This window comes from Scyliorhinus canicula, chromosome 19, assembly GCF_902713615.1.
Source record: "Scyliorhinus canicula chromosome 19, sScyCan1.1, whole genome shotgun sequence".
Lineage (NCBI taxonomy): Eukaryota > Metazoa > Chordata > Chondrichthyes > Carcharhiniformes > Scyliorhinidae > Scyliorhinus > Scyliorhinus canicula.
Genome location: NC_052164.1, coordinates 92,389,302 through 92,410,797, shown reverse-complemented (window position 1 = coordinate 92,410,797; position 21,496 = coordinate 92,389,302). Strand labels below are relative to the sequence as shown.

At 41.2% G+C, this 21,496-nt stretch overlaps 1 protein-coding gene across 1 annotated transcript in view; it reads left to right on the top strand.

The window, feature by feature from the left end:
• The window catches only part of dlat (dihydrolipoamide S-acetyltransferase (E2 component of pyruvate dehydrogenase complex)), a 33,306-nt gene extending 13,757 nt beyond the window's left edge, over positions 1-19,549 (top strand). Inside the window, exons 4-14 of the mRNA XM_038778642.1 lie at positions 3,951-4,104; positions 6,772-6,898; positions 7,417-7,592; positions 8,283-8,427; positions 8,967-9,034; positions 12,221-12,301; positions 12,412-12,519; positions 13,586-13,704; positions 15,071-15,233; positions 16,425-16,561; positions 17,008-19,549. Of these exons, the coding sequence (XP_038634570.1) occupies positions 3,951-4,104; positions 6,772-6,898; positions 7,417-7,592; positions 8,283-8,427; positions 8,967-9,034; positions 12,221-12,301; positions 12,412-12,519; positions 13,586-13,704; positions 15,071-15,233; positions 16,425-16,561; positions 17,008-17,137 (1,408 nt within the window). The 3' untranslated portion in view covers positions 17,138-19,549. The remainder of the gene's footprint in view (positions 1-3,950; positions 4,105-6,771; positions 6,899-7,416; positions 7,593-8,282; positions 8,428-8,966; positions 9,035-12,220; positions 12,302-12,411; positions 12,520-13,585; positions 13,705-15,070; positions 15,234-16,424; positions 16,562-17,007) is intronic.
• The last annotated feature ends 1,947 nt before the right edge of the window (positions 19,550-21,496 follow it).

Genomic DNA, 21,496 nt, shown 5'->3' with positions numbered 1-21,496 from the left:
ATTAAGTTGATCTTTACTCTACACCTTGCTATAACTGTAACATTATATTCTGCAGCATGCAAGAAAGAATACTTTTCACTGTATACTAATACATGTGACAATAAATCAAATCATAACCAGGAAAGTAGGGCTCATTAGGGACCAAGGGGGAAATCTGTGGGTTGAGCCAGAGGGCATTGTTAAGGTGTTGGAACAAATACTTTACGTCTGTCTTCACCAAGAGAATGAGGAGGTAGCTATGGAACGCAGGAAGATAGACTGTGATGTTCTTGAGCAAATTGTCATAGGGAGTGACAGGGGTATTGGAGGTGTTGGTAGGCTTAAAAGTGGACTAATCTCCAGGTCTGGATGAATTGTGTCCCAGCATGCTGTGGGAGGCGAGGAAGGAGATTGTAGGGGTTCTAGTTCAAATTTCTAATTCCTCTCTGGCCAGAGAGGCACCTGAGGACTAGAGAACAAATGTGGTCCCACTATTTAAGAAAGGTTGTAGAGATAAGCCAGGGAACTACAGACCAGTGAGTTTCACGTAACTGGTAGGGAAACTATTGGAGAAAATTCTGAAGGAGAGAATCTCTTTTTCCACTTGGAAATGCAAGGTTTGATCAGGAATAGTCCGCATGGCTATGTCAGAGGGAGGTCATGCCTAACAAATTTAATTGAATTTTTTGAGCATGTGACCAAATGTGTAGATGAGAGTAGTGCAGTTTTTACCTAATTCTTTTCCAATAAGGGTCAATTTAGCGTGGCCAATCCAACTACCCTGCACATCTTTGGGTTGTGGGGCTGAGACCCACGCAGACACGGGGAGAATGTGCAAACTGCACACGGACAGTGACTCTGGATCGAACGCGGGTCCTCGACATGTGAGGCAGCAGTGCTAACCACTGCCACCATGCTGCCCCTGATGGTAGTGCAGTTGATGTAGTTTACAAGGATTTCAGCAAAGCCTTTGACAAGGTTCCACATGGGAGACATATAAAGAAGGCAAATGCACATTGGATACAGGGTAACTTGATGAGGTTGATTCAAAATTGGCGTTATAGGTAACTGTGATGACGGACGGCTGCTTTAGTGACTGGAAGCCAGTGTCCAGTGGCGTACCGCACGGGTCTGTGCTGGGTCCCCTATTTGTAATTTTCTATAAAGGATATAGATGACTATGTGGGGGGTAGGATCAAAAGTTTGCAGATGACACAAAGATTGGTCAGGTGGTTAACAGGTGAGGTTGAGTGTCTTGGGTTACAGGAGGATATAGACAGGATGGTCAACTGGGCAAAAAAATGGCAAAAAAAGTGAGGTGATGCACTTTGGAAGGAGTAATTTGACAAGGAAGCATTCAATGAATGGCCTGATACTGGGAAGTTCTGAGGAACAAAGGGACCTTGATGTGTTTGTCCATGGGTATCTGAAGGGCAGGTTAATAGGGTGATGTAAAAGGCATATTCTGCCTTTATCGAGGCATAGGTTAGAAATGCCGGTATAAATGGCGTTGTATAGAACTTTGGTGAGGCCACAGCTGGAGTACTGTGTGCAATTCTGAAAGCCACATTATAGGAAGGGTGTGATTGCACTGGAGGGGGGCAGAGGAGATTCACCAGGAAGTTGCCTGGGATGGAACATTTAAGTTGTGAGGAGAGTTGTATAGGTTTGTGTTGTTTTCACTGGAGCAGTGGAGATTGAGGAGTGACCTGATCGAGGTGTACACTATTATGAGTGGCATGGACAGGGTAGATAGGGAGTAGCTGTTCTCCTTAGTTGAAGGGTCAGTTATGAGAGGTACACAAATTCAGTTCAGGGGCACAAGGTTTAGGAGGGATTTGAGGAAAAACATTTTTACCTAGAGGGTGGTGATGGTCTGGAATAAATTGCCTGGGAGGGTGGTAGAGACGGGTTGCCTCACATCCTTTGAAAAGTACCTGGATGAGCACTTAGCCACGTCATAACGTTCAAGGCTATGGGCCAAGTCCGGACAAATGGGATGAGGTGGACAGGTCAGTTGTATTATTCTGTGAGTCTGTTAAATTATAACTAAATTGTGTAGAAGAATTGAACGATAATATAGAAGCAGGACAAACAAAGTTTGACTATTACAGGTACCTCAAACTCTTAATTGAGCCAGAACATTGTGTATAAAGACCATCTCAAATGAGAATATATAGAGTTTTCACAATTGGCTTTCTGTTCTACTCGCTCTTACTCCACTATTAAATCAACAAAATTAAAGTTTAAAGTGGTTGAAGTAACTTTCAGTTGTGTGGTTCAACACACTCGGCACTTTCCATTCTTGATTGTGATTTGCCATATTTGCTATACCATGAAGCATCCTCATGAAAAGGAACAAATAAAAGCCGCGTTTCATGCTAAATTAACTAATCTCAGTTGTAGCTGCTGTTAAGTGGCTACAATCAACTTTCTTGCAAACTGATGAGCAGAAGAAAAGAGCCGAGGTTCCTGCTAATAAGCAAGCAGTGACACCTGCTAGAAAATGCATGAATGTTGGTTGAGAAGAAGGTTGGATCCAAATTGTGTTCCTCAAGCTAAAAGTTGGGACTGACAAACTGTTATCTTCAAAATAACAGTTTTTGACGATAAAATGCAATCCACGCTCAGTGCTCTACCAAGTCCTGCCTTTTGTGCATCTTTCCCATTGCTGTTGGAGACTGTGCCTTGAACCGCATTCCGTTCCCTCCCTAAATAGTGCTGGTACCATCCTCTCTTGTCATTCTCCTGAAACCCCTTCTCTGCCAAGCTTTTGGACGCTGCAGCTAATCTTCCCCAGGCAGGGCATCCATTTTCCTTCTACTTCTGTGAAGTGCTTTGGGATTTTGTTCTGCATTACGGTCATTAATATATAGAATGTGCAATTATATAATAATGCCTTTGCTGAAAAAAGAGATGTGCTGTCATCTTGCACTCATCAGGACTGATTCGCAAGAATACTAAATCTTGATGGGGACAACCATTTACATGAGAAGAGGGTGCTGCTTGGTTGAAAAATGAACTCCTGGTGAAGGCATTGCCATGGAGAATGAACCAGGGAACAGTTAACTGCCCTACTTTTGGGGTTTAAATTGAAAGCGGGCAAGTTGACTCTGGTCAAGGAGTTGCCATGGGGAATGAACCAGGGTATGGCTGTCCCCCAAAGTTTTTATTATTTGAGAAAGGTGCACTGCGTGGGCATGTTCTTTGTTTCTGCTAAGGACAGGCCCTGTATGTGAATATATGTCTCTTCTAGCACCTTTAAGTAACCCATGCTGAACTGTCATACCGTTTATATGCACAGGATGCCCAAAAGTGTTTCACATCACCTTATGAGGTGCAGTGACTGTTTGTAAATGGGGGGTTACATTGGCAGGCAATTTATGCACATCCAAGGTGATTTTGATTGAGGTAAATAATTGGCCTGGACGCTGGGTAGACGTCTCTGCTATTCTTTGACTTGTATCATTGAATTGTTCATGTACGTCTGAGAGGGCAGACAATTCCTTGGTTTGACGTTGCATCTGAAATAAAGCTCTTGTAGGCGCAACATGCCCGCTCCACTACACAAAGTGTCAACCATGATTTGGTGTTCAAGTCCTGGAAGGGAACGTGAACCTATAACCTTTTGACTTGGGTGAGATTTTTCCCAGAGTCTAGGCTGAAAGCCAAAATCTGTACGCTGTGTATTGGACATTGCCACGGTGGCTTGGAGCTTGCTTGTTTGCCATGAGTTGCACAGGAATTTCCCAGAAGTTATTTTCCTCAATTATCCATTGGTAGTTTCAATTTAAACTTCTTTCCATGTGGTCATGTAATGGCAGAACGATGGACACCTAGGGTGGGCTTGATTCATCATGCAGTCTATACCATTCTATTTTGTATCTTTGTTGAGATTAGTCTGCACTGTCTGTACGATCTATGTTGCTATTAATTATGACACAAATTTCTCTGTTGCTTGTATTGTTTAGAGCTGAGGATATTGAAGCTTTTAAGGATTACACTCCAGAGGCAGCGGCAGCAGCTGCTGCAACCCCTTCCACCCCACCAGCAGCTGCTGCAACCCCTTCCACACCCTCATCTCCACCCAAAGCTCCGGGCAGTTCTTATCCTCCCCACATGAAGGTGAGCGAAAAGAAAATGGAAATGTGAGCACTTCAAACTGTGTTAGGTTAGTTTGGACCCCTTGACTTTGCCATCCCACATGGCCTTATCAGTTCCACCTTGCCAGTCTTCGATAAGGACATGTGTTTGCCACTGGAAAATATTCTCCCAATTCGTTTACAACTGCACTTTCAAAATCCCAACTCTTTGGTGCTCCAATCACCAAGATGTTTCTGCAAGCACTGATCTGTCAACAACACTCCCCTTCACCCAAATCCTAGTCCCCATTAAACCCATCACTGTGTCTCTTCCCTGGCTGTTCCATCTGGACCCAGACTACAACAGATGTGGCAGACAACTGGTTTAGTCATTTTCCTCCCGATTTGGCTGCAGCGCTTATTGCGCCATGAGGATCTGCTGTCATCTGTTAAAACTGCTTCAAATCTGCTGACATTGCCCCTCTCACAAAATAAAAGCAATCCTTGATCCTCTGTCCTGGCAAACTACTGTCCCATCCCCAATATCCCTTTTCCGATGTCCTTTAACGTGTTGTTGCCTCTCAAATTTGTGACTATCTTTTCTGGAGCTCCATGTTTAAATCCCTCAAACCTGGTTTTACTCAGCCACAGAACTAAAACACCTCATATCAGAGTCCTATCTAGCTGTGATCACAGGAAACTATCCCTGCTCGTCCTTTACAACCTTTCTGCACCTTTTGACGGGGATGAGCGCACTATCCTCCTCCAAACTCTCTTCATCGTCCAGTTGGTGGGACTGCACACACAGTGTTACCTCCGGCGTCCCCCAAGAATCTGTGCTGGCCCCTTCCTGTTTCTCATCTACATGTTGTCTCTCGACCAAGACACCCGAAAATACAACATTGGTTTCCAGCGTATGCTCCCTCTCCAACTCACCACTGCCTGTTAATTCCTTCGCTGTAACTAAATTATCAGATTGCTCATCTGACATTCAATTCTGGATGTGCAGAAATTTCCTTCCAGCTACTTATTGGGAAGCCCTTGCTTTAGATCCTCATCTCGAATACAGTTCCCTAACCACCGATTCCATCTCTTTCCCTAACAGCTGTCTGCGGTTGAACTGGACGGATCTCAAATGCCTTGTCTGACCTTAAAATTAACTCTTAACCTTGTATGCCAATTGCCACATCTGAAATGTCACTGGTTGCACCCCTAGCTCAGCTCACCTGCTGGTGAAACCTTCATTTGTTCCTTTGTTACCTCGGGATGTAAATATTCCAATACGCCTCTGACTGGTCTCCTACATTCCACACCCTATAAACGTGATTTCATTCAAATGTGTGGTGTCCGTGGCCTAATTCACACCAAGTCCTGTTCACCTATTATCCCTGTGCTGGCTCTCAGTTAAACAATACCTCGAATTTTAAAATTCTCTGCTTTCCCTGCAAATCTGTCCATGATCTCTCCTTCTCTCTAGGGGCTGGTTTAGCACACTGGGCTAAATCACTGGCTTTTAAAGCAGACCAAGGCAGGCCAACAGCACGGTTCAATTCCCGTACCAGCCTCCCCGAACAGGCGCCGTAATGTGGCGACTAGGGGCTTTTCACAGTAACTTAATTTGAAGCCTACTCGTGACAATAAGCGATTTTCATTTCATCTTCTCCAGCCACACAACCCTCAATACCTGCACTACAATTCTGGCTCCCAATTTTAATTGTTTCACCATTAGTGGCTGTGCTTTCAGCTGACAAAACTCTGGAATCCGCTCCCTCCTTCGCTCTTCCTTTAAGATACTTTGTAAAATGTACCACCTGACAAAACCTTTTAGATCAAGATGCAATAATGGGTGGGATTTTCCCACCAGCCCGCCATGTGTTTTTCAGTATTGGAAGTGGACCTGTCGCCAGGATCTACCGGTCCCGCTGTTGTCAGTGGGATTATCCGTTGACAGTACCCCTCTCCGTTGGGACACTCGTGCACCGGTGTGGGACCGAATATCCCACTGGCGTGAACAGCCGGTAAACCCCGCCCAATCTCCTGATGCAGGTCATTGTCAAATGTACTTTTAGAACGCTCCTCCTATTGCACAAGGCGATCTTTCACTACAATAATGGCGCATTGAAGCATTTCTTCTCGGTGAATGTTATGTGCTTGTGATGTAGCTTCGAAACAATTGAAAACCCTCAATTGTAAACATTAAACAGCCTGTGAGCCAGTTGCTTGGATTTTAATATTCTTTGAACAAGCAGGTCAATTTGGAAGCCAATTATTTGCATGAAAATTGCAAAATGTATTAATTTTTAATACGCATAATATATTAAATTTATTGAAATGACAGTGATATTTTATATAACACTTTAGTGCGCTTCATTGCATAGAACTTTTTGATTTATCCTGTCCCTCTACTGGTTGTAACGGGATATATTCTGACTTGATTGAATGCAGGATAATAAGTAAAGAAGGCAAAAATGTGGCAAATTTCAGAACTGTATACCAGTGAGTTCATTCCCAGTTTAACTTTATCTCTTCTTTTTATTACAATTTGCTTTAGAATGTTGTAAGTTAAAATAACCTTTCCAGTCAGCTTGCTTCAAATGCCTTGGCTTCATTGGACATTGAGCTGTGAAGCAAAGTATTATGTCCTAATCTAGAAGTCTAAATTTTCAGCTTCGTGATAATTATAAAGCCAGAATACGCTATCTATTTGCAGATTGCTTTGCCTGCTCTTTCTCCAACAATGACGGTGGGTACTGTTCAACGATGGGAGAAAAAGGTTGGTGAGAAGTTGCGTGAAGGTGACCTGATAGCAGAGATTGAAACAGACAAAGCAACAATAGGTATGCAGCGACCTTCAATTTTGCATGCTCAGTAACACAGTTAAGATAGCTTATGAGTTTGGGAATCGGACACATTCTGGTTTGTTCACACCATGCCTTAAAATTATTTTAGACACTTGTTACACTGTGTTTATGATGTGGCCATAATTGGAAGATTAGATTTGACGTGTCTGTGTATGGACAGTAAAGTTTGAGGTTGGCTTAATGTACGGTAACCCTTGATATTAAACAAAATTGTAACATGACAGTATGGTGGTTATTGATATTTACATGGGTTATTTTATGAAAATATTTAAACAAGTTCAAAATCAGCACCGTTGTAACAACAATGTGATAAATTATAATTCATGATGTTTTCAAAAAAGTAGTTTAAAGATTTTTTTTGTTTTCTATATTTGTTGTGGTTAGAATGCCCTACAACCCATTGACCAATGAGGGCGACGCCTCTGAAGGAAAACCAACTGGAATAAGATTTGTTAAAGTATTGTATTATATAAAATCCATTGTGTTTCTCTTAGGTTTTGAAGTAATGGAAGAAGGTTATTTGGCCAAGATTCTAATAGCTGAAGGTACACGGGACGTTCCTCTTGGGACATCGCTGTGCATTATTGTAGAGAAGGAGTCCGACATCCCAGCATTTGCTGACTATGTGGAAACCGGAGTTGCTGATATTAAGCCACAACCTCCACCTCCAGTAAGAGCCCATAACTATATCTACACATCTGTAACACTTGGTGCTTCAAATCTTCTGAAGAGATTGGGTTTATCCCCCTCCCATCTGTGTTCAATCTCCGGTGGCCATTTAGCATTTATATTGGTTTGTCTAAATGGTTACTCTTCATGTGTGAATCTTGGCTGCATCTGCCAGTCTGTTAAACCACCGATGAATCGTGATTCTCTCACCTGATATCCATGTGAGCGAGGATTGTTGTTTTGGGATCAGAAATGTAAATTCAAGTTGATTTTAGCCTTTACTGACACCCCAAATGTGTGTAAAGATCAGCTCAATAGTCCAGGGATTGAACCTAAGAACTCCTTGATTATATGGTTTAGCTACTGAATGCATCAGCTTGCTGAATCAGTGAGTCAAATTGACATGCTTCTGCTATCTAACATCCTGTATCGCTGATTTTCTGTTCCATCAGATATGGGCGTTTATTATGGCTTTAAAGTTTCCTGCTTGAAACTTGTCCTGTCTGGTTTGAATCGAGGTTTAATAATAAAATGTTGAAAACAATGATGCATTCATAAATTTAATGGAAAAAAAAGTTTTAGCTGATAATGTGTAGTAACCCACTGTTCAGTAAAAGCTGCCAGATTATGTGTCTTGTTTGAAGGGGAGATTATATGGATTGCTCAGTCAAACTTCTGAAATTTGTTCCAGGCTGCACCTCTCCCACAACAGCCTGTGGCAGCACCAACTGTATCGCTCCCAGTCAAGTCCAGAGATCCCAAAGGTCGAGTCTTTGCAAGCCCTTTGGCAAAGAAATTGGCAGCTGACAAGGGCATTGACCTCAAACAAATTAAAGGTGAGTTGCATTCAAATTTAAATATAGCTGCTTTAATAGTCACAGCAGATTGTTTATACCAAGGGCATATGTTGATTGCTTGACTCAGTTGGTAGAGTTTTGACCCAAAATCAGAAGTTTGTGGGTCCAGGACCACTCTTGAATTTGGCCTGCATTCTACCATACTAAGGTAGTACTCTGCTGTCAAAGTTTCAACCTCTCAATTAAGATGTTAAGCCAAGATCACAACTGCCTGTTTTGGCACATTTGAGATGTATCTTTATATTTTTTAAAGTATGAACATTTTAACGTGGGTCCTTTTTAAAATAGTCGTCTTTATTCCATTAACACTAACCTATTAATTTTAGAATGCAAATTGGAACAGTGATAGAGCTATGCTTTTGCAAAAATAAAGCCCTATTGAATATATTACAATGAATTTAAAACTTCAGCCTATTTTGAAAAGGCAATAGCATATAAAACTTTCCCAGCCATCACTTGGATTTGTCTAAAATTGATGTTTGTGCTCTTAAGTTGGTGGTGTATTTTCTTCACTTTAGGTACTGGACCAGATGGTCAAATCAGGAAAAAGGATGTTGATTCATTTGTGCCTTCGAAGCTAGCCCCAGTAAGTTTCTTTGAAATAACTCTTAAGATTAAAATCTACTGAAGTTTGCTCAGTGCAGTTCACATTTTTGGAGCTGTGCAATTAAGTCTTGAGTACTCAGTACTGAATATACTATAGAAGAATGAGCTAATTTCACTTCAAGGTAGAGGAGATGTGGGCCAAGTTTATTGTTTCAGTCCCCATTGATTCTGGTTTTGGAATAGTAAACACATTGGATTCAACTTAATTTTTGAGAACTCATAATTTATTAAATGGAAACGGGAGGAAGTCTTTTGGATCTCTAGTCTGTTCTGCCATTTGGTGAGATCATACCTGATTTTGGGGAGAATAGAAAAGAGAGTTTGGAATTGTACTATTTTCTAGTTTCCAATTCTATTGTTTTAATAAATCGATCTCTCGATCGCCATATGCTGTGACAACGGATGTTAGATTGCCTAGTGTTTGGGTTGCCAATTGATTCCAGAACAGCAGTCCTAGCTATGTTAGAAAGAGAGGTTTAAGCAATATTTTACATTAGAATTACAAAATGGCATTTAAAAAATCTTACCATTGTTCAGAATGGTCATGAAATAACTAACTTTCAAGGCATCAATGTTAAAAGATTAAATGACTGCATGAAAATAAGCTGAAGTGCTTTGATTTTCAACTAGTGAATTCTATTGATGATGGTGTTATGGTACCTAACTGTAACCATGAGAAAGAAGCATTGGTAACTGGAGTCTACCCAGAGGATTGGTTAGCTAACAGGAAGCCGAGTAGGCAAAAATTGGTAATTGCTAGGTTGACTAGGTGTGAAGATGGCGTGCTGGCACCTCAACTATTTACAATCTTTTTAATGACGTGGAAGGAATCAAATGTATGGTTGTTGAATTTGCTGATGATGCAAAGATAGGTGGGTGGGTAAATTACGAAGAACACATAAGGACTCTACAAAGGGATATAGATAAGTAGTGGGCAAAAAAATTGGCAGAAGGGAGTATAGTGTGGGGAAAATGTAAACTTGTCCACTTGACGGGAAGAATAGTAAGGCAGCATTAATTTAAATGGAAAGCGATTGCAGAGCTATCCAGTACAGAAGGATATGGGTGTCCAGCTACATGAGTCACAAGAATGTTAACATGCAGGGATGTCGTCGTTTATAGAAAGGGGAATGAAATCTAAAACTGAGGAAGTTTTACTGCAGTTGTACAGAGTATTGGTGAGATCACATCTGTGAGTTTTGTGTGCAGCTTTGGTCTCTGTACTTAAGCATATAATTGTATTAGAAGATTGCAGAGAAGGTTCATGTGCCTCTTCCTTGAATGAAGGGGTTGTCTTGCGTGGAGAGGTTGGACAGGTTGGGCCTGTAACCATTGGAGTTTAGAAGAATGAGAAGATATCTAAATGAAACATCTAAGGTCCTGAGGGGACTTGACTAGTCAGATGCTGAAAGGATGTTTCCCTTGATGGAGAGATTAGAAGACACAGGGCTTTCCGATTTACAGTAGAGGTGAAGGGAAATCTTTTCCCTCAGGGTCATTCGTCTGTGGAACTTTCTTCCTCCGATTCTTGATTGATGAGGGAGTAAAGGGTATAGGGCATGGACAGGAAAGTCAAGGCCACAATCCGATTAGTCATGATCTATCTTCATGTCGGGGCAGGCTCAAGGGGCCAAATAGCCTACTCCTTTGTAGCTATAAAATTCAGTTAGCACTCTTGTGGCAGGTTCTGGTAGGAATTGAATAATGTTGAAAGTGGGACGGCAGCATAATGGTAATGTCACTGGAGTAGTAATCTAGCAGCTGGACTAATGCTCTCGAAACACAAGTTCAGATTCCACCATGGCAGCTTGGGTAGTTTAAATTCAATTAATGGGTAAATCTGGAACAAAGTAGTGATCTCGTTACAATGATCGTGAAACTACTGGATTCTTGTAAAAATCCATCTGGCTTGTTAATGTTTCTTTAGGAAAGGCAATCTGCCGTCCTTGCCTGATCTGGTCTACATGTGTCTCCAGACCCAAAGCAATGTGGTTGATTCTTAACTGCCCTCCTGAAATAGTGCAACCAGTCAGTTGTATCAAACCACTACAATAGCATTGAGCGGCAGGTTAGCACTGTTGCTTCACAGCTCCAGGGTTCAATTCCGGCTTCAGGTGACTGTGTGGAGTTTGCACTTTCTCCCCAAGTCTGCGTGAGTTTCCTCTGGTGCTCGGGTTTCCTCCCACAGTCCAAAGTTGTGCATGTTAGGTGGATTGCCCATGCTAATTTGCCCTTGGTGTCCAAAAAAGGTTAGGTAGGGTTACGGGATTAGGGTGGCGGTGTGGGCTTGGGTAGGGTGCTGTTTCCAGGGGCCTGTGCAGACTCGATGGGCCAAATGGCCTCTTGCACTGTAAATTCTTTGACATTGGGGGTGTACCTACACCATATGGGCTGCAGTGGTTCAATAAGGGGTGGGCAAGCAATCAAAATATGTCCTTGTATGTTTCCTGTCCAGAAAGGAGGTGGCATGGTGCCACAGTGGTTAGCACTGCTGCCTCACGGTGCCAGGGACCCAGGTTCAATTCAGGCCTTGGGTGACTGTGAAGTTTGCCCTTTCTCCCTGTGTTTGTGTGAATTTCCTTCAGGTGCTCCCGTTTCCTCCTAAAGTCCAAAGATGTGCAGGTTAGGTGGATTGGCCATGCAAAATTTCCCTGTAGTGTCCAAACATGAGGTGGGGTTATGGGGATAGGAGTGGACAGAGGTATGATGCTCTTTTGGAGGGTTGGCACAGACTCTATGGCCTGAATGACCTCCTGCACTGTAGAGATTTCATTAAGTATTGGCCTCAGCAGCAATGCTTGCATCCCAAAAATGAAAATGAAAGAAGTTATAGATGCTCCTACCAGCTACTTGTATTATAAGTGCCACTGACACATTTCCATGAAGTTGCTCAGAATGAATGGCAGGTTATGGTGTATGCTTAGCAAGTGTTATACACGGAAATGCTGAGTGATCAAATAGAGGCAAAGTGTAGGATGGAGAAAGAATTTTGTAACTTGTTTGGGGGCAGTGGAATAAGTTTTTCATTGGCTGAATTTTTCTCAGGAACATAGAATCACAGTGTGACACATGTAATACTTAAGAGTTATTGTTATAGATTTTAGCTGCTTTTCTAGTGTGCAACATGGTTTAACATGCTTAACTCTGACTTTGTTATTTTATGTAGGCTCCAACTCCAGTTGCTCCTGGGGTAGCACCTGTACCTACTGGAACATTCACAGATATCCCTCTCTCCAATATACGGAAGGCAAGATACTATTGACAAAATTGCAACTGATAAAGTGAAATGGATGCAGCAGAGGCATATATGTCTCATTTGGTTTTCCATTCACTAACTCCTTTATGTTTTTCCATTAGGTTATAGCTCAGCGTCTTATACAGTCCAAGCAGACCATCCCCCATTATTACCTATCTATCGATGTCAACATGGATAGGATCCTGGAGCTTAGGAAGCAATTGAATGAGGTAGGAGTTACTTTTGTGTAAATATTTTTGGGGTTACGTTCATTCTTGGTTTGCTTACTAATCTTTCCTAGCTATAATACCCACCTTTTATAACTGAGAGATTGGGGTGGAGAAGAGAGAAAATGGTGTTCTGGTCAGGCTACTGTCAACATTGCTTGTAACCTCCTAGGAGTGGCAAAACAAAACCCTAGACCGGTTCAGGAATTCCTCCATAACTTGATTAAAATGATTTGTGGGAGGCCTCTGACCCAATGTCTTTTGCATGCGATGAACGTGGCCTCAGTCAGAAACTCATCCAGCTCTATTTTGAATGAACTCAGCAAACTGCACATGAATTTGCCACTTGATCCAGAGGAGGATGATCTGTTAAATGTGAAACACCTCCTGCTGTCTAGTTCTATGCTTATTCTAACTTGTTGAACACATGCCTGCTACCCCCTACCTATTTTGTTCACATAGTTGGTCCACATGGAGAGTCTAGTCCCTTCATTATTTCAAATACATCCATTAACGTTTCTAGAATTAACAATGACCTATATTTAAACATATTAGTACAGCTAGAGGTTTTTAAGCTAGGTTATGGTTGTGGCTTTTCTCTGCACTTCTAGGGCATTTATATAGCCCACCATCCAGGTTAATGAAAAATGAGTGCTGGTTTAGATGAAAGTTCTTGTGAACGACAGTGCTTTTTTGTTTACAGATAGGGTCATTCGAGCGATACATTCTGGTACTCTTAGCTTTTCCTGTAGTCTCATGGCACTGATTGTGAATCATTATATCATTCACCATAACACCTGGATCCCTTTCCCACTCAACAAGAGGCCTGCGTAGCATGTACATGTTTGATATGCTTCCCAAATATTTACCTGCATAAATAATATATTATGCGTTCGGAAACATTATCCAGGCTCTAATTGGTGGTGTTTTTCTTATTGATGAGGGAATCGCTGCTTAGCTGCAATCAGAATTTTAACCAAATATAAATCTGGAATTATCATTTTGCGACTTTGAAAATGACGGATCAACCCTGGGAGATTATTAATATTTGTGACTCTTCCATTTACAGGAAGTCAAATCTGAAAACGTCAAGCTGTCAGTGAATGATTTTCTCATAAAAGCTTCAGCTTTGGCATGCTTAAAGATTCCCGAAGTAAATTCCTCTTGGTTGGATACAGTTATCAGGCAGTGAGTAATCACTCTGCAGTTTCAAGTGTTTAAAAGATGCACGGCACCTTTGTTTAAATGTTTTACCAGGCTGTGAGGTATGTAAATGTTCAAGGTGGAACTTGTAATAAGTTTTAATTTGTATTTAGAGATGTACCCTTCCTGTCATGTGATGTGAAATTTCACCGTGCCAGACATTGGATACAAAAGTTTCACTTTGCAGAACAATAATTAGGGTCGAAAGTTATTAGAGCTTAATATTCACTAGTTTCCTATCTGTGACCTGCAAATAGGGAAAGACAACGAACAATGCATGTACCATTAATATTGGTGACTTTAAAAAGTAAGAATAATTCAAAATTTTATCAAACTGTGTCAATTTGAAAACGTTTAACACTGTGGCTAAATGGTTATGGCTATGACCTCTGTTTCATTCACAAGAATGTGGTTCGGTTTAAGCCTTTGAAATGCAGCCAATTAGGCAGGAGTGTGAAAAATTTAGAAGCACTTGCCAGACTGGTACAAAACCATCGTAGTACAGTGCAGAAGGAGGCCATTCGGCCCATCGAGACTGCACCAACCCACTTAAGCCCTCACTTCCACCCTATCCCCATAACCCAGTAACCGCTCCTAACCTTTTTGGTCACCAAAGGACAATTTATTATGGCCAAATCACCTAACCTGCACATCTTCGGACTGCGGGAAGAAACCAGAGCACCCGGAGGAAACATAGAACATAGAACAGTACAGCACAGAACAGGCCCTTCGGCCCTCGATGTTGTGCCGAACAATGATCACCCTACTTAAACCCACGTAACCCGTATACCCATAACCCAACAATCCCCCCATTAACCTTACACTACGGGCAATTTTAGCATGGCCAATCCACCTAACCCGCACATCTTTGGACTGTGGGAGGAAACCGGAGCACCCGGAGGAAACCCACGCACACACGGGGAGGACGTGCAGACTCCACGCATATGCTCCATTAGTACACGGTTGAAAGGAAAGGTGCATTTATGCGATCAGTATAACTTGTATTTGAACCCAGGTCATCAAAACAGCACATTTGCTTTAAACCGCTGTGCTACCAAAGATTTTTATTCCTCCTTGAAATGTGCATAATCAATCATGTTGTATTTGAACCCAGGTCATCAAAACAGCACATTTGCTTTAAACCGCTGTGCTACCAAAGATTTTTATTCCTCCTTGAAATGTGCATAATCAATCATGTTGTATCATCAGTTAACACTTATTGACTGATGTGTAGCAACTCGTTCCACTAATTCCACTAATGTGATGGGATGACACAAGACAAAATCTTTGATTCGAAGTTAGCTGGTGAAAAAAGATCAAATGAGTTAACGTGATGTATGTTTCTCATCAGAAACCATGTCGTGGACATTAGTGTGGCTGTGAGCACTCCTGCTGGTCTGATTACTCCCATAGTGTTTAACGCACATATCAAGGGACTGGCCTCCATCAATAATGATGTGAAATCCTTAGCTGAAAAGGCTCGTGGAGGAAAACTCCAGCCCCATGAATTTCAGGTAAGAATTAATATTTGTAAAGAAGAATCCAGTGTATCTCCTCTTCTGCTTTCAGTACCCCCCCTCCCCCATTGTGGTGTTTGGACATAAATATGATAGTATTCTGGGTGCGTGGAGGAATTGAAAACATAAATACGAAAATTTAAGGGGTGGTACAGTGGTTAGCACTGTTGCCTTACAGCTCCAGGGACTTTGGTTCAATTCGAGCCTTGGGTGACTGTGTCTCCCTGTGTCTGTGTGGGTTTCCTCCGGGTGCCCGGTTTCCTCCCACAGTCCTAAGATGTGCAGGTTAGGTGGATTGGCCATGCTAAAGTGCCAATTAGTGTCCAAAAGGTGGGGTTACTGGGTTATGGGGTTAGGGTGGAGGTTTGAGCTTAAGTGCGGTGCTCTTTCAGTGGTGCAGACATGATGGGCCAGACGGCCGCCTTCTACGATTCTATGAAGCCAAACTCGCCAATTAAGTTCAAACATAGAATCCCTGGAGTGCCGAAGGAGGCTATTCGGCCCATTGAGTCTGTACCTACCCTTTGAATTAGCATTCTACCCATGTCCACCACACTCTATCCCCGTAACCTAAAGTGCACATCCCTGGACACTTGGAGGCAATTTAGCATATCCAATCCCTCTAACCTGCACATTTTTGGATTGGGAGGAAACTGGAGCACCCAGAGGAAACCCAAAGAACGTACAAAACTCCACACAGACAGTGACCCAAAGCCAATATGAAGTGTAATGCCACACACATTGGATCCAAGAAAGAGTAATTGGGATATTTTCTTAATCGTGAGATGAGTAATTCTGGACAAGTGATTTGGGTGTCCCGGCACACAGACCGCTAATATCTAGTGAGCAGGTAATTAAAAAGCTAGTGGAGTGTAGGCCTCTACCTCAAGGGAGCTGGAATACAAAGAGGAAGAAGCTATGCCTCAATTTTGCAGAGATTTAATCAGACCCCAGATAATCGCTCGTCTTTCAGTGGCTTTTGGGAGGCTCTTTTTTTCTTGACTCTCTGTCAAACCAGATAAGTTACAGTTTCAAAATAAACTCTAGTTCAGTCCAAGTATGCATGTAAATGTAAATTATCTATTTATGGATTAATATTTCAGTAGTTCGTCAAAATTGGCAATGTAAATTGTCGCACTTTTTAAAAATCAGACCATGTAACTCTCTATTTTTATCCTTTTACGTTAGGGTGGAACATTTACAATATCTAACCTGGGAATGTATGGTATAAAGAACTTTTCGGCAATTATCAACCCACCCCAAGCATGCATTCTAGCTATTGGTGGATCAGAACAAAGACTGCTTCCTGCCGAAAATGAGAGGGGGTAAACCATTTCTCTTAAACTTTTGTGGATTATTCTTGTGAATGTTGTTATGGCCACCTAGTACAAATTAAATACAAAGCGTTACAAATAATTTTGTGTGCATAAATTGCAACGGAATGCTTTTTTTGAAGTATATGTAAATTATCGAACTTTTAAAGCTAATTTTTGACCTGGAACATTTTGGCTAATCATGTAGCATGTCATTCGGAAGGTGGCTGGAAGGTTAAATACAATAAAATGTTTTGTGTCAAAGTATGTGAATAGATCAGATTTGAATGAAGTGAATTTTATTTTATTTGCTAATGATGCTCATCTGCTGGTCACTTCAGTAGCTTTGTGTCACTCACTTGAATTGAATTCTCCAAATGCTTTTGGTATGTCTTTTAGTATGTTGAAGGACATGTGTAATTTTAAAATCTGACCAATACCGTGTCATACCCCTGCAGATTTGATGTTTCCAATATGATGGCAGTAACCCTGAGCTGTGATCATCGTGTTGTGGATGGAGCAGTCGGTGCCCAGTGGTTAACGGAGTTCAAGAAGTTCCTTGAAAGGCCATCTACCATGCTGTTATAAATTGCAGGAACCAATTGCTAAGAATGTCAAGTCTTTTTTTTTTTCTCAAGGTGGTTTTATTTATAAATGCCAGTATCTGCATGAAATTCTTGTGTTCCCATTACCCATGTACGGTTAAAGTACTTGTACAGTAAGGAAGAGAAGGTATACAGATGAGCTAGAACTCATAGTTGAGGAAAATCCTCATGCTGGTTACTAATTCCAGTCCAACCGTATCAACAGATAGTGGTCTAACTGAATTTGGAACTTATCACTAACCCAAATCCAGCGCTAGAAATACTGTGTGCTGCACATGATCACCGTGTTCAGATGCCATATTCTAGAAAGCAGTCAAAATAAACTGATAACTGTTTAAAAGCTAAGGGAGTATTTTTTCGTTAAAATTCGAATTCAGTTGGGAAATTATCTACACAATTGTAAATGCTTTCTTTGCGAACATCTGGGTGATATGAAATTGGTAGCATGAGCTTGGTTAATCCTCACTGGAGATGGGGTATATTTTCTATATTTCTCTTAGTCAGTTTCATTAAAATCAATGTGATAGGTACTAGATTAATTGCATACCTCTGGTCCAATATTTTTCATAAACTAGAACTACTTTACAGAGGCTTGGCAGGATTATAAAGACAAGTGGTATAAATGAATATTAATTTCAGTGTTGTGCACTGGTACTTATTAATTGGACAACAATGACACGTTTTCCTTTCTTTCCCCATTCTCCCGTATCCAATAACAATTGTTTAAAGTAGGTTTTATCCTAAATTGTGTTTTTTCCCAACCCTTTCCCTGTGTAAATTACATTTATTATATTTAAATTCGGGAGGCAAATTAACCATGTTTGGGTGCTCATGTGCCACATAGCAAGCAATATATTATTTAATTGTTGTCAACAGACAAATTAATATTAAATTCTGACAGTTTATCAAGCTTCAGAACTGGTCATTCATGTGCGTGTGGTTTTAACCAGATTAGTTTCCGCAAGTCTGGGGTCTCTGGTGTGTTTGCAACACCCATTCACGATTGGCTGAGTGCAATTAAATTTAAACATTATCTTGTTGCAGACCTCAGAGATTCATGTATGCAATCACCTTAGTTCTTTTATGATACTATCACTGGAATCTGTACCTGCTTTGTTCCATTTTACACATGCTTTGTTAGGGGGCAGCCAGATGTTGGAGAATGGGTAACCGCACGGGTTAAATTGGAAATAAAGGATAAAATTTGTCTTTGTCCTTGCCTTAGTCAAGTCTCTTGTCTATTCTATCATTTCTTATGGGTCACAGGGTTTTTAAAAAAAAATTGATTGGCACTTCAACAATTAAATATAAAAGTTTAAGAATAAAAGAACATGAGCCCAAACATATTTAATACAGCCATTAATTTTCATGCTTCGTGCAGTGCATTCTAATTATTCTGTTTACTGCCTAAAATACCACTTCAGATATTCTTTATGCCTTAATATTTAATAGAAGTAAACAGCAAGTTAACAAATAGGAAATGGGGGAGGGGTGGGGGGAAATAAAAGCTGCACTTGAAACCAAATTTAAATGTAGAGATCTGTACAATATTTCACATTGGTATGTCTGTTGGTGGCAACAATAAAATGCTATATTCTTCATTAAATGAATACTTTAAAAAATATATATTTGTGTGTGCTATTCACCTATAGTGTGATCAATCCCACGATCGTCCTGAATCAACGTGTACTGCAAAAAGGAATGTTGTACTTCAAACATCATGGATACTGATTGGTTAAACTGAATCAACTTGATTCTCAAATCAGATTGCTATGGCACCCTGTGTATCTAATGCTTGATTATTAAGTAGAGTTTTCATCATTTGTGTACTGTAGCTTGCTACTGTGACTGTTGTCAGACAAGTTATTTTCTAATCTGCTAATAGATGTACCTGGAACATTGCATATAAAATAGGACTTGAATATTTTTCTTTCTGTAGGATGTTTCATTCGGAATTTGTATTTTCTATTTGGGGTTATGTACTGTGAGATTGCCAGCGGGTCTGAACGACACAAGGTCCTCCCGTTAGTTATAGCTCAATATTGTTAACATGGAAGTTGCGATGCTGCACACGTTGACCACCTGACTATATTAAAAAGGAAATGTAAAATCTGGACATTTTGTTTTGGTCGAAGCACCATTTTGCCATACAGATAAATTCAGCATTAAACCTAATTTTTAACAATAAAATCCTGGAATTTTCTTTTTGAGGGACAAGGAAACAAAACGCACAAATAGATGGTAAAGTATGTATAAGCTTATGACAAAATGTGTTATACCATATATGTATTGTTACTTCCAGCCACAGCCTCGGCCTAACAGCTCCTTGGTTGTGGCAACTTATTGAGAAATTTCTATTTAAAAACCAGATTAAAATAAAATAATAGAAGAAAAACTTCAAGCTTTGCCTATGCTTATACCATACATGGAGTTGAAAAATGTGCTCAATGCTTCAGCCACTCTAGATCATGAGGATTACTGATTCAGAACAAGATGGAACCAGTGTATACTACAGTACTATCTGTTGTTCAGTAAGAACAGGTTAAAGACCAACATGTTTGTTTCGCATCACTAGCTTTTGGAGCACTGCTCCTTCCTTGGTTGGATGCTTGATTTGAAACAAACCTGTTAGACAGGTTACTGTGCTCACCCCAGTCCAATGCTGGCATCTCCTCCACATGGCTACCTGTTGTTGTAACAGCATTTATTTAATGCTTGAGTATTACTGCTAAATTACAGATTTTCCTATTCCATTTTTCATATTCTCAGCAGAGTTCTTGTTCTTAGTCATTTGTGATGTTCTGGCACCTGGTGACCAGCAGGGAGCACTACTCAGTTTTTACAGCATGCTTTATTTCAGAGCTAACAATAAAGGTCTGGGACACATTGGCTTGGTGGAAAAGGAGGACAGGACAGCAGCAGCCTCATAAGACATTAAAAGCATGAGCCTGTATAACCATATTGGGTTTTGAGGTGGAACAATAAAGTAATGCTTGAAATCTTAAAGCTGCTCTACGAGGGAGAGATGGAAGTTTGCATCCAGCATTCCTCATATGGCAAATTCCTATTTATTTTTGCACATCAAAAGATGAATTATATCAGTGGACAAATGCACCAACCTAAAAGCAAAATACTGCGGAGGCTGGAGTTCTGCAGCAGAGTCGTATTCGACTCAACATTAACTCTGTTCCTCTCCATGCAGATACTGCCAGTTCTGAGAGTATTTTCAACACTTTGTTTTTATTTCAGACATATACAACTCACTTCAGTAAGGAATGTCAGGAGCACTCGAGGTCTGAAATTATTTTTAAAATCCTAGTATAGGATTATTTCCTCATACTTGATCATTTGGTCCCCATTTACATTTAACTCTAAGAATTATTTTTTAAATAATGTTTTATTGAGGTATTTGAAAATTTTTGTAACAGTAACATAAACAATGACATCAACATGGTAAAATAAACATTCCTCTGCCCCCCAGCCCAATCTTCTCACACCTCAACCATACAACAACAATTCTCTTTCTCTTCCCCCCCCCCCCCCCCCCGGAATACTGCATCTGCTGCCATTTTAATTTCCCCTGAGCTGTCACCTCCGGGTGAACCCTAACATTACATTGACCCTCTTAAGGCAAACTTTATTTTCTCGAGACTGAGAAACCTCCACATTAACAAGATCCGTTTCCGGGCTACCTGGGAGGCAAAGGCCAAGGCATTGGCCTCTTTCGCCCCCTGAACTGGATCTTCTGACACTCCAAAGATCGCTACCTCCGGACTCGGCACCACCCGTGTTTTTAGTACCGTGGACATCGCCTTAGCAAAATCCTGCCAATACCCTCTTAAGCTTCGGGCATGCCCAAAACATGTGGACATGATTTGCTGGGCTTCCTGCATATCTATCCTCAACCCCGAAGAACTTACTCATCCTAGCCACTGTCGTGTGTGCCTGGTGGACTACCTTAAATTGTATCAGGCTAAGCCTGGCGCATGATGAGGTATTAAGCCTGCTTAGGGCATCTGCCCCTAGCCCCGCCTCTATCTCCTCCTAGCTCGTCCTCCCACTTGCTCTTAAGCTCCACCGGAGTTTCCTCTGCCTCCGAAAGCTCCTGGTAAATATCTGATACCTTCCCCTCTCCTACCCAGGTACTGGAAACTACTCTATCCTGTATCCCCTGTGGCGGCAGCAGCGGAAAGGGCGGTACCTGTTTTCTCAGGAAGTCTCACACCTGCAAATACCTAAAACCATTCTCTGCTGGCAATTTCAATTTATCCTCTGGAAAAACTCCATAAATAGATCCCCCATCCTTCTAATTCCTGCCCTCTGCCAATTCCGGAACCCACCA